Source organism: Leptodactylus fuscus, chromosome 9 (genome assembly GCF_031893055.1).
Source record: "Leptodactylus fuscus isolate aLepFus1 chromosome 9, aLepFus1.hap2, whole genome shotgun sequence".
Taxonomy (NCBI): Eukaryota; Metazoa; Chordata; class Amphibia; order Anura; family Leptodactylidae; genus Leptodactylus; species Leptodactylus fuscus.
Genome location: NC_134273.1, coordinates 24,710,036 through 24,723,828, shown reverse-complemented (window position 1 = coordinate 24,723,828; position 13,793 = coordinate 24,710,036). Strand labels below are relative to the sequence as shown.

Here is a 13,793-nt window from a genome sequence, read left to right as displayed (position 1 = left end):
TCCACTAGCGGCAACATTCCCTATCAATATGTTGGAAACATACAAACTGCTTGAGGATGCTTCCCTTGGCAGGATTTGAGCCCAGGACTCCAGTGCTGCAAGGCTACAGTGCTACCCACTGAGCCACCATGCTGTATGTACACTTATGAAGGCCATGCCCCTTAAAAAGGTCACTTGTCACTCTCACTTTTGCCGTGCCTTGACATTCGTGAATGACCCTGTGAAGGGCTCTCTCAGGTTGATGTCTCTGCATTGTTCAGGTTATCGCAACAGTGCTGGCTTTCGGGACAGGTTGCATCCTAACGCACAGACTCAATGCATCAAATTAATCCTGCACCGAACTCATGAAAGCCACTGGGAAATGTTGTTCCTGCCCAGGTGGAACAGAAAATGTTTAGCCTCAGCATACACAGGCTGCACTTCAGGAAACATGAAAGACATGGCCTGTGGGGAGATCATTGCACCGCCTCGTATCCCGAACATGCTAAGACAAGAAGTGATGCAGGGACTCAGCAGAGCCAATTAAAGGGATAGTAGCAGAATACAATGATATAGTGCACACATACCCGTCATTTCTGAACTATACTATCTTTTCACGGATTAGTCTATTAACCTATTGAGGCGAATGGGTCCATTAAAAAAGAATGCGACACAGATCCATTAAAAGCAAAACTGAGGTCATGTGGCTAGCTAGAGAAGGGGATGGCTTGTCACATAACACGATGGCGGATGTCATGTAAAGGACAATAGTCAGCAGGTTTCCTTCTTTGTCGGCTTCCCTATTTAGAGTGATTCATAACTTTTTCTAGACAAAAAAGAAGTTTCAGATTTCATATTGCCTCATTATTCGGGGACATCCAGCAGTCACACACGTCACGTGGTGCTGCAGCTGATCTGTGCTGCACAGACTTGTGGGGGTTGTAGTCTGAGGATGATTGTTATGTCGTTGGCTCTGGTCAGGCGGTGATCACATAGCTTGAGAATTATACGTGTACACTTCTATAAGACAACTACAATGTCCACACATCACACAGGGGGTGGCAGGATCATTTCCGTAATTGACAAAGCCTAATAACAAGAGCTGGGTGACTGCTCCTCCCAACATGCAGCGGGCGAGGAGAAGTCATGTGATCCCAGCATATAAAGCTGAGCTTCAGAGCTGTGCATAGCAATCTGAAGAGGCTGATAGTAAGGTATAGTACATGCTGCACACTATAGGGGATATATGGGTGTTGCAAATGACTGACCATGTTGCATTTGTACGTTGATGTCTCAATTTAAAGGGGTTTTCCTAAGAACAATGCTATGCTGTGTAGTCTGCCTCTCATAAACATATGTTTGGAGGAGATCTGACAGCTCGGGACCTTATTTACTGACTACATGGGGATGCAAGGCTTTTGATGTTAGTTTGTACAAGTAGCCGTTCCTATTGGGGTGTCTGTTATATGTGTTTGCTTTACCTGTATGAAATAAAATACTTAAGTTATGTTCACACATGGCAGTAGAGATGAGCGAGTACTGTTCGGATCTGCCGATCTGAACAGCACGCTCCATAGAAATGAATGGAAGCACCTGGTACTTCCGCTTTGACGACGGCCGGCCGCTTAACCCCCCGCGTGCCGGCTATGTCCATTCATTTCTATACGAGCGTGCTGTTCGGATCGGCTGATCCGAACAGTACTCGCTCATCTCTACATGGTAGAGAATGCCGCAGATTTTCTGGCTAGGTTTGTGGGCAGAAAATCCTCAGTGTGTTATAGTAGCAGCAAATCTCACATGCTGCAGATACAAATCATCATGGAAATTGGCATATGGTCTAGAATAGATCTTACATCCTCAGCATGTCAATGCATGATACAGATTTTCAGAGAATTCATCCTTAGGCTAAGTTCACATTTGCAATGCGGAAACTGCCCGAAGTCGACAGAGAAAAGTCCTGTGCAGAGGAATATAATCCGTGCCACGTTTGGTATCAAAATGGTGGACACCACTGGTGTATAATGGGGTCTGCTGTTTCCATAGTGTCCATACTTCTGTAGTTTGGGTTCCCTGGTGGACCCAAATGATGGAGAGCCTGGCGCAGATGTGACCTAGCCTTATCTCAGCATGGGTACAAATCCTGTACATGTGGATTTTGCTGTTTCTGTTTACATCCCATGTGACTGTATCCTTTAAAGGGTTAATCAGCTTTTTTACGATTGATGTTCTATCCATGACTACAGGGACTACAGATCATGAGCTGTAGTGTTTACTCACTGTTGTAAGTATTACAGTCAAGTCTATAGGACACCAATTTAGCAGTCCCTATCAGTCGCTGAACCCTAGGGGGTCCCAAACGTCCCTCTACCACATAAAATATACCACCATCCTAAGGGAACAACAAAAACACCATAGTACAAAACAACAAAAGGGCTGTATTACTACATAGATAACTTAGTGCTAGCCCCTATCCAAAAAATAATCCAAATATTAAAGCAACAAAATTTACAAAGAGAAACGATAAGAAAATAAGATGGCACGCAGAAAGAGCAAGATGATTTTATTAAAGACATAGTATAAAAAACATATAAATGTAGAAAAAGACAAACACACAGATAATAAAAAAGGGGTGTTGGGAAAAACGAGACAAGGCCTCACTACAAGTACCCAATAATGATATAAAACATCACATATTGGCCGTACGCACCAACCGTAGCTTACTTCTCACTAACAAATGTAATTCATGAAACAGTAGAAGACAAATCACACTGCCAACAAAACCGCAAGCATAACATAGCCATATTGTGGTGTACTGTGGCCTCTGTCCAATGACACCGCCCCAATGACAGAGGCCTCTAAACATTCCTGTTACACCACAATATGGGTATGTCATGCTTGCATTTTTGTTGGCTGCGCAGTTTCTCTTAGGGCGGTTTCACACCAGCGCCCGCTCTCCGGTTTGCAGGTCTCCATCTTCCGCCCGAGAAACTGGACAGGAGACGGAAACCCGGCAGTCAGTTTTCAAACCCATTCACATGAATGGATTTGCATAGCGTCCGTCCATGTGCATCTTCTACCCAGACACAAAGTCCTGCATGTCCGACTTTGTGTTCGGTTAAAAAAGTCGTTAGGTGTGAACCCGCCCTTACTTATAGCCTGCAAAAAGTAAAGAATATCCAGCGTCTCCAGAAGGTAAAAATTAACTTTTATTTCCGCATTAAAAAAATATAAGCATCACAGGTAAGTACACCCAGCGTACAGAGATTGTTTAAGCTACGCGTTTCAGAACCTTGCTGGTTCCTTCAGCCATGATGAAGGAACCAGCAAGGTTCTGAAACGCGTAGCTTAAACAATCTCTGTACGCTGGGTGTACTTACCTGTGATGCTTATATTTTTTTAATGCGGAAATAAAAGTTAATTTTTACCTTCTGGAGACGCTGGATATTCTTTACTTTTTGCTGGCTTTACAAGTGGAACAAGGTCCATCCACATCCGTGCGGCCCAGGATCAGGTGTTCATGATTAAGGGGTGAGCTGAATATACATTGTTTTTTACTTATAGCCTGTTTACTCCTTGGCTGAAAGTGCATCAGGAGGAAAACACCCCATAGTCAGTATCGATGGGGTCTCAGGGGTTAGACCCTTACCGATCAGGTACTTAACCTCTATCCTATGGATATAGGATGAGCACTTTTTGCAACAAAAACTTTTTAAAGTTAACCATTGAAATGGACTCTATAACTTCCAGATACACAGAACCTAATTTCCCTATATGAGATAGAGATATATATATATATATATATATATATATATATATATACGCTCTGTTGTCCTGGGTTACATTTAGGCCCAGGACCAAGGGTCATATCTATAGGGGATTCTTCCCTGAACATTGGTGCATGAAGGGTGCTCATAGGCCCCTCTGTCACGTATTAAGCCACCATTATTATAAGTGGTGAATGCCCTGCTACAGATTTTGCCATAGGTTCATGTTCATATTTCCCTTTACTCACAAGGAAGCAGCACATCCCTACTATGTTATTAGTTTTATCTATGCTGTATTGTTCCCAGTTGTGTAGTCTCAGCATTTCTGTATCCTGTTCAGCTCCTCTTCCTGACCCTGGATATATAAGCCATGCCTGACTAACCACGGACAGTTTGCCGCCTGGTTACTTATCAAAATCCTTACATGTCTCAGTACTCCGAGCCACCCTGTCATTTACCTACTGAGAGATAAGTAACATATCAAGTGCTCTGTGCCATGGATTAGCCTTTGACATGAAGAAAATGCCCTGCAGAGTCACAATCCTGGGATGTCAGTAGAGTAAACAGGATTGTGAGTTTGTGCTTTTCATCAATTTCTAAAAATTTACCAAAAAATTGTCAAAATTTCATTTTGGTCAACAGAATAATGGCATCTGATGGAAGGAGACTGAGGGGCCTTGTAGCTGCCACCTTCACACCCATGAATCTGAACTGGTAAGTTGTCCATTCAATAATCCTATTGCATGGGGCCAACACAGTGGCTCAGTGGTTAGCACTGTAGCCTTGCAGCGCTGGAATCCTGTGTTCGAATCTCGTCAGGAACAACATCTGCAAGGAGTTTGTATGTTCTCCCTGTGTTTCCTCCCATTCAACAAAGACATACTGATCCCTATATGGGGCTCACAAACTACATTAAAAAAAAAAAAAAAATAGTCCTATTGCTCCAAGATTACAAGTAGCAGTACTAGTCCGGAGTAAGGGAGTACTCACATGTGTCAGATTTATTGAAAATCCATTCATCTAAATGAAGACTTCAGGACTCCATGTACCGCCAATTCACTGAAACTTATTATCTGCATAATGTCTGCTGCATATGAATATAATGTAATTGGGGGTGTTCACAAGTAAGAATTTTACACGGAAGCTGCCTCAGATCCACCTCTCCTTCATTTCAATGGGAGGCAGTAGCTGATATTTTTGGATGGACTTTGAGTTACAGTGACACATGTGAATGCAGCTCAAGTATCATTACTGTTAGACATGGGCGAAACGCTCTCTTCAGAACCCAAAATATAATAGGAGGAGGCCCAGGGGAGGTGAGTATACATGAAAAACATTTATACTCGCCTTCCGTTACCTCTTCTGGGCCTTTGTTCACCGTCCAGTGTTCTCTCTGTCTCCTCGGTGACGTCATGCGACCGGTGTCATCACTGAGGCCTGAGATTGGGCACATGACATCGCAGAGTAGACCGAAAAAGAGCACCGGTCACTGCGAGGAGTCCAGAAGAGGTAACGGAAGGTGAAGGTGAAGAGGTAACGGAAGGTGAGTATACATGTTATTTTTATATGTACTCACCTCCCCTGGGCTTCATCCTATTATATTATGAGGTCTGCAGAGACCCCAGAGTATAATTTCACTTCTGTTCTATCCGGACTTGTTTGATCTGAAACAAATCAATGACCCGGACCTGAAACAAAACAAATCTCGGGAGGTTCGCTCATCTCTATTCCTAACCAATACCAGATAATAAAAGTGAAACATTCTAAGTTCTGCAAAATGTGATATTGGATTTTTTTTATTATTATTATTATTATTTTTTCCTTCTTTCTAGTGAGATCAATCTGTCCATCATCCAACAATATGTAGATTACTTGGTAGATAAGCAGAAAGTTAAGAATATATTTGGTGAGTTTCTACATATCTAATTTGCTTCACAGTCCCAAGCCCATTACTGTTAAGTAACAATCAGAGGATAGTATTACAAGAACTTGCACAGACAATGGGTGGAATTTTTCATCTTAAAGGGGTTATCCCACCAATAAAGTGATGCGCACTGTTATGTAACACTAGCTATCCAAACACTTTTGCAGGCAGTATTGCACCAGGCCTGTGAGATTTACTTGCTCTTTTGGGAATCTGTAAGGTCAAGCCATTTTTTTTTTTTTTTTGTCGGTGTCCAGGAGTTTTGGCAAGTATGACATAATGGCAGGTTCCTTAAAAGGGGTTTCTACATGAAGATATTGGGGAATATGGAGATCATCAAGTGGAGTCTTTCTCCACTGGACCTGACCCATCTATGTATTACATGTCTGATGACTTATTTCCCCGGCAGTGGCCACAGCTTACCCACATTGCTTCCTTCAGTAAATCCCTATATATGGGGACTAGTAGTGCACTAATTTTTCTCCTGACAGTCAGTACAACCAAGGTGCCGGGGGGTGTTGAGGTTTTGCTTGAACCTTCTGAGAATTACAAATCTCATCTATAGATTTCCTGATAACCATTGTGTGTTCTGTATATTCTACAGTGAACGGGACAACAGGAGAGGGGATGTCACTCAGTGTCCAAGAGAGGAAGCGGCTCGCTGAGGAGTGGGTGAGGCACGCCAGAGGCAAGTGAGTAGATTTTTAATATACTTCCATGACTACCTTAAATAGCTAAAAAAAAAAAATTAAAAAATTCTGGAGTGTTTCATTAACGTGAACCTATACATTACAGGTATATAAAGTAAATGTTCACACTCACTAATTTATCTTCTTCATCTCTTACAGGATGGACAATGTGATTGTACATGTTGGTTGTCTGAGCCTTGAAGACTCAAAAGATTTGGTGAGTGTTTGATACAATGTGGTTTCCATAATTTTTGTTATTATATGTTTTTGACACCTGTACTAAGCTAGACGAGAGATCTTCTTCATCTTATCCCTAGAGAGGTCAACTGGATAGTCAGTTGTTAAGTTGTTATACTGAGATCTTGAGTCTTGCTTTGTTCATATTCAGTTCTCAAATGTATTCTACGCATCCCAATATCGATGGATTTTATTGGACTCGTGTCTTCTACATCTACTAAACGTAGTCTATCATGACTTTATCTATTGTTCTTCATCAGGCCTCTCATGCTGCTTCCTGTGGAGCGGACGCCATCGCTGCCGTGAGCCCTTCATTCATCAAACCTACATGTCCAGGTAAAGAGACTGTACTCTACCAAACTTAAGTCAAATGGAACTGCACACAAATCAAAAGAATAATCCAATACTCAATGTACATACAATATAGGAAATAAGTTACCCAATACCAAATCTAATGTGCCCAAATATTCAAAGAAAAGCAAAAATAGGTGAGGTATTGTTTTTAATTGATCTCAATAAAGATTTATACTTTTAAAACGTCCCTAGATCGTATACTCACCCATTTTTGCTTTTCTTTACATACAATACAGCAACTATATCTCCTGAGTTCAAGATAGCAGTTTCTTTAAAGTGGACCTTTCAGGTACTCCTCAATGTGTGGTATTATATACCATAAGAAAGCCGAAAGTGCGCCAAATCATTGGCTTTCTCGGTAGGCACCCCCATTGCTGGAGATATCTGTGCCATTCATTTTGGCACTGATATCGCCCCACTGTCAGAAGGATGGGCCTTACAGCCTAGTGTCATGGCTGGGCTGTCTGGAACGCCCCGTCTCTACTGTAACATAGCCATGTACTGTCAGAGGGGCGTTCCTTTCTGCCCAGAGCTGTAAGAAATGCCCCCTCTGACAGTACAAGGCTATATTAGAGTACGGTCGGGGGCGTTCCTCACATCTGTAAGGCCCACCCTTCTGATGGTGGGGAGATATCGCTGCTGAAATTCCGAAACCGTCGGCTTTCTAGCGGTATACAATACCACACATTGATGAGGACATGAAATACGCTTTAATGAATACCAAATAAAACACACCCAATAACCCGGTTAGAGACAGCTATGACAACAATATAAAAAAAAAATTGCTTATGACCAATTATGGCGATATTAAAAGAACCAATAATAAACAATTAGAAAGAGTCTGACGTTCTGTGTCTTTGGGTATGGAGGACCTTCACCAATTTACTCGCCTAGATGTTATACATTGTTACTTTTCCGTTATTGCAATAATGAATATCCACATGTTGAAGTGGAACCTTGATCGTTATGTATCAGACATATATATTTGGCTTTCCGGATGTCTATTTATCACTCCCCACCTTCAGGGTATGTTCCTGGATTTCGCCGTAGCTGAACAGTTTGATCACAATTCCACATGTATTCCACCAGACAAGAATGCCATCACATACGTGCTATAAACATGGGAGCTCCCATCTTGTTGGTTATATCATCCATACACAACTTGTTCTTACTTGCAGTCTGGCATGTTTTAGGATTAAATGTTCTAGTTGGTAGATCATCCAGTAGTCATTCACCTCAATGGACTCCATATTTGGGCCAGTACTTGGAAACGTCCTTTCTAATTCCTCAACTCCAATTAGTTCAAGTCAGTATCAAATCAATATCACGTCATATTGAAGCCAGACATTGTACCAAGTATATAGAGACAGCACTGCTTACCCCTCGTGGATATTACAGACTAGACTGTGACTTGCTGGGATAATGGTGGTGGTAGGTCACTAGTTGACAATTGTTGGGTTCAGTGGGTGATCTATAAAGCCTCACCTTTACCGTCTTCCTCAATAACATCCTTGATTTCTTCCTGATAAAAGATTGGAAGTGTTAGCCAAGATTCTCCAACCAGGACACCTGGCCCCTGTTCTTCCTGCTGTAGCGATGACATGTCGGCAGGGACATGTGAAAGCTGCAACACTACTGAGGCCATTGCAATGGTCATGTACATATCAATATGCTGAAGCAGGAAAAACAGAGACCAACAGGGGGGCTAGGGAAGAGTTGAAACAGGACATTGGGGGGTGTCCGACTAATGCATTCAATATTTTATAACTTCCTAGGCAGTTTTTATTATTAGGTTGCTGGACTAAACCTATATATATATATATATATATATATATATATATATACTGTGTGTGTGTGTGTGTGTATATATATATATATATATATATATATATATATATATATATATATGTATTATATGAATGAATTATATGATATGAATTGTGATGTATTTCCTGGACCACTCCTCATATTTCTATCCCACAGATGCCTTAGTTATGTACCTGAAAGAAGTGGCCTCTGCTGCGCCAAGTCTTCCATTCTATTACTATCACATACCAAGCCTCACTGGAGTTACATGTAAGTACGGATCAGGCTGGGTTCACATCTGCTTTGCGGAGTCCGTAGGAAATCGATGGTTAAAAAATGATGTCATTTGAGATAAAAAGAACAGACCACCCAAAAGACCCAATGATATTTAATGGGATCCATCAAGCTCCATTGGGATCCACTATTTTAGTGGTCCGTTTGTCCATTCTTCTGGTTCTGTGATGCATCAGAAGAATAGACACCTGATGCAGATGTGAACTTGGCGTCATCTGGGAATTTTGGGGTGTACTAAAGAAATGTCTCCTTGTTTTCAACCTTTTTCAGTGTATCTTAAATAAAAATGGAAGTCACTTTACAAATACAGGAGTTCAAAAGTCTCGGACTGAATCATGGCAACAGCTGCTATACAGACCTATGAGATGCCATTACCTAGTGGCAAGCAAAAACTTATCCTACACTCCCTTTAATCCATCCCCTTCTTCACGAATTACGTTTGTTAGTGAGAAGTAAGGTATGGTTAGAGGAGAGTATAACTGCAGGATCAGACTATGCAGCCTAAGCAGGTGTGTGTGTATACATCTCTATATTTTATACATAAAGGTGTCGCTTTAGGACCCGCTGCAAAATAAGTCACGGGGCCCCAAATTACCTTGTGACATTTTGAATAGTGGAATATACGATAGATAGATAGATAGATAGATAGATAGATAGATAGATAGATAGATAGATCTCCATTAGACGTGTGATCTGTTAAGTTTTCTCAATATTTTGCTACATATAGATCGGGTGAATGATCTCGCTGGCAGGATGAAAGTTCACATCCCATCATTCCGAGGAGTGAAGTTTAGTGATATGAACCTTTTCGACTTCAGTATGTGCGTCCATGAATACAAAGAATACGACTTTCTGTACGGTGTGGATGAGGCAAGTGTTATACTATTATTTACATTCTAACACAAGAACCAGCAGGATTTACTCAATGGTCTTTTCTTTTCTCTGCAGCAACTTTTGGGGGCTCTGGTGTTTGGGGCTCATGGAGCTGTGGGCAGGTAATGCGCCATTTATTCTTCTTACCTGGATACACGGCATTCATTGTAGGGGTTGGGAGGGTATCCACACTTAGTGGAACATTTGCAAAAATTCATATATATAAATGTGAATTGGATTTCTGCAGCATATACATGAATATCTGCATTCAGATGAATGGAACAATTGGCGAAATTTATGGTCTATCATGTGAAGATTGGTGAAGCTTTTAGTGTTTGCATTTGTACTACCTTGTTCAGAAGGAGTATTCTCAACTTCCACCAATAGGTGGGGACCCAGCAAGGCGGCCACATCCATCCACAGTCTGGGGAGGTGGTCCTGTACTTGTGAATGTATCATAAATGCCTGAAAGGGAAAAAAAAAACTTTTAAAAAGAGAGCAGAGCGTTTTTATTACTTAAATATTTGTCTATACTTTTTGCTTTGCATTGACTGGGACTGATTGATTTTTTTTATTTATTTTTTTCTCCAACAGCACATACAACTATTTGGGAGCAACCACCCATAAAATACTGACTGCATTTTTGGAAGGAGACTTGGAAAAAGCCAGGAAGATTCAGGTATCTTGTTAAGGGGAAATGTATTGTCAGAAAATGACATTGCTTGAATTGAGGATTTGTTCTAAACTATAGCGGTCACCGCACTCCCTTTTCTTTCTGAAACTCCAATTAAATATTTGTGTCCTTTATTTCAGTGCCATATACAGGAGTTCATGACGTTTGTTTTCGCCCTAGGTATGTTATATATTCCTCGGCATATTTCATTATCTTTAGCCATGCCTACCATGCAGGTTCACTTATACTGATACTATTGCATCTTCAGGGTCTGAATCCCTTTTGTTTCTTAGATGGTTTCTAATTTTTTAACAAATAAATAAATAGTACAAAACCCAAATGTAAAGCACCATATAATTAATGGTGCTATATAAATAAATAATAATAATAATACAAACAAATATAAGAAACTTAGTAATATATTTTTATCAGAGAAAAAATACTTCCTTCTTATTCCACATGGCTCCTGTTCCCCTGCTCATCCTTCCCCTACTAAACTGACATCCACTCTGAAATCTCTGCTGAATTCCTCTTTCTAGAGCAATAGAGGACTGTAGATAAGAGAAGGACGCATTACAGCTTTACATAGATGTCTATGGGGAGGGGAAGATCTGAACAGGAGCTGGGTTACAGAGAGACTTCTAGAGATGACTCTGAAGTTTCTACCCCACTCAAAGTGTTTTTATTGACTTCAGCATAAGTCAGGATCTATAATGTCCTATATGACCCTGCTGACACTTCTGAGTGAGTGTTATAGAGCAGATTTTCCTCTCCTTTCAGTGTGTAGTGTGTGTGAGACATCATATCTACTAGTCTCTTCCTACCAGCTCAGGAAGAACATGAAAAATGCAGAGGCAAAAAATGCTAAAAATACAGAATCTAAGTCATGTAATGTGATTTCTCATGTACATGCACTGTATTATTGATTTATGGAAAAAAAATCTCTATCAAATTGGGTAGATTTCAAGGACCGAACACATTATTTATCAGACAAGCTCTCACTATGTTGACAGCTCTTCTTCCCAACCATCCCCCGCACACACACACACTTGCACACTTGTCTCTACCATGTGTCCAGCATGCATGTCTTCCCAGAAGGTAGAGGGGAGAACATTGCCAAACATGAAGGCAGCAGCTTATTTCCCCTGAAAACAAATGGATAATCCATATTGAAATCGAACAGTCCTATTCCCTGCATTTGCCATTGGGTAAAGTCAGGACACATCTATACACACTAGGTGGCCAAAATCAGTGGATCTGTCTGAGATGAATCCAATGTGTATGGTTAGCTTTAGAATCAAGGCATAACAGTGCTCCATGGTTTGCTGCAATGCTGCCGACTATCTACTGAACAGAGCTGTGTAATTTCTTGCACAGTGCTATTGTATTGCTGTGTGAAGGTGTTCTTGACTGAGTCTGGTATTGTAGCCCTACTACCTTCCATATCCTCCATGCAGGGCAATGAAACCACATGAAAGCTAGGATTTTGGAAAATGTGAGGGTACAAATCTATACTGATGGGGGGGGGGGGGGGAATGAAAACACATGTCCAGGACTGGACAAACGTGGCTGCTTTCATCTAAAAACACTGCCACATCTGTCCACAGGTTGTGTGTAGTATTGCAGCTCAGCTCAGTTCAAAACCAAACAGAACCCATTGACAGGTGTGACCCTGTTCCTGGAAGAAAGCAGCCATGTTTTCTGATCCTTGACAAACCCTTTAAGATTGATGTCAGAATAGCTTACGATTTTCATTCCTTCTTTTGAAGGCTGGGGATTACCAGAATTTAAGAACATTATGTCTGAAGTATCTGGAATCAACCTAGGACCACCGAGACTCCCACTGATGTCTAGCTTCAAGCCAGAGCATCCAGGAAAAGTGCGAGAAGAAATGAAAAGGCTAGGCTTTATAGAAGAAAGTCCAGAAACCAATGACCATATAACAAAGGGCGTCAAGTCTGCAAGATGAATGATGGCGCTGCGGTGTTATTCACCAGTGTGTCATACAATCCAACCAACTCTTCAAGGACCAGATGAGGTCCTTCAAGGGAACTACAATGTCTGTGCTAATAACAAGTGTAATAATCTACAACTAACCAGATCTTATTGTAACAGTCAAGGATTCGCCACAATACATGAAGAACATACACACTGATATGTCTATTCATATTGTCCCATCCCTTTATATCATAGATGTCTGGCACTCACGCTTTTCTAAAACCTTTAAAAACCCAAGCGTGTAAAAAAAATTTAAAACTAATTTTTCTAAAAATGTGTTTGTGTCTTAATATGTATTTTAATAATTACTTGATCACACTGGAGCAGTTATGGGAAATACAAATGGGAGGGGAGGGGTTAAGGACCTGAAAGTGTAATTGTCCCACATTGGTGGAAAGGTTATTATTTGATTATTAATGGAAAGAGTATTTGACGTGTAGAGAGCTTATCTCATATTCACAGGACAGGTGTCAGTTTTGTGAACATTTGGGGTCACAGCAGTCAAACCCCCAGAGTTCACAAGAATGAGAGTCTTCTGTGCAAAGAATGAGGTCAGCAAAAATGCTGCCCTCCCGAGGCCCTGGCATAGCGCCGCCTGAAGCGGTCGCTTCAGGTCGCCTCATGGGAGGTGCGGCGCCATTGGCACATTGGATGTGTGAACACACTGTAACACTGCCAGTATTTTGTAACGTTTTCCTTTCCTGATAACACTATGGCGGTGGTACGTTCAGTGTATGCACTTACATTGTCTCCTTTAACTGTAAAACTAAAAATATTACTCTCCTTCACTTTTCCTACTCTTATGCCATGAAATACACTTCTCTTACTGTACGCTCATCACTTTCAAAGATGAATATTTTTGCACTTTTTTATATGTCTTATAACCTTGATCTGCTGCAGGCACAATACTTGAATCTGTATGACCAGGAAAAGATGGACTGTTCATGCGATAAAGATGGCATAATAAACAGTTTTTTGTCTAACCTTGTTTTTTCTTTAAATATATAGAAATTCTGTAGATACTAAAAACAGATAATCTGGTGTATTGTGTCCAAGATATGAGAAAAGTGAATTATGTTGAATGTGATGGATTTCCTTTAAAGAGCACTGTAGTTGGGGCACAGTTACTGAATGGAGCACTAAAGGGCACCATTAGCCATTTTTACAAGATAAGGTTGCATCTATATATATATCTGTATGAG

The 13,793-nt window shown here is 40.9% G+C and overlaps 1 protein-coding gene across 1 annotated transcript; it reads left to right on the top strand.

The window, feature by feature from the left end:
• The first annotated feature begins 1,085 nt into the window (after positions 1–1,085).
• Positions 1,086–13,545, top strand: NPL (N-acetylneuraminate pyruvate lyase). The gene is made up of 12 exons (XM_075287365.1): positions 1,086–1,193; positions 4,386–4,457; positions 5,576–5,649; positions 6,272–6,359; positions 6,516–6,573; positions 6,854–6,929; positions 8,931–9,023; positions 9,775–9,917; positions 9,996–10,042; positions 10,515–10,599; positions 10,734–10,773; positions 12,363–13,545. The coding sequence occupies exons 2-12, from the start codon at positions 4,390–4,392 to the stop codon at positions 12,560–12,562; spliced, it is 972 nt and encodes a 323-aa protein (XP_075143466.1). The 5' UTR covers positions 1,086–1,193; positions 4,386–4,389; the 3' UTR covers positions 12,563–13,545.
• The last annotated feature ends 248 nt before the right edge of the window (positions 13,546–13,793 follow it).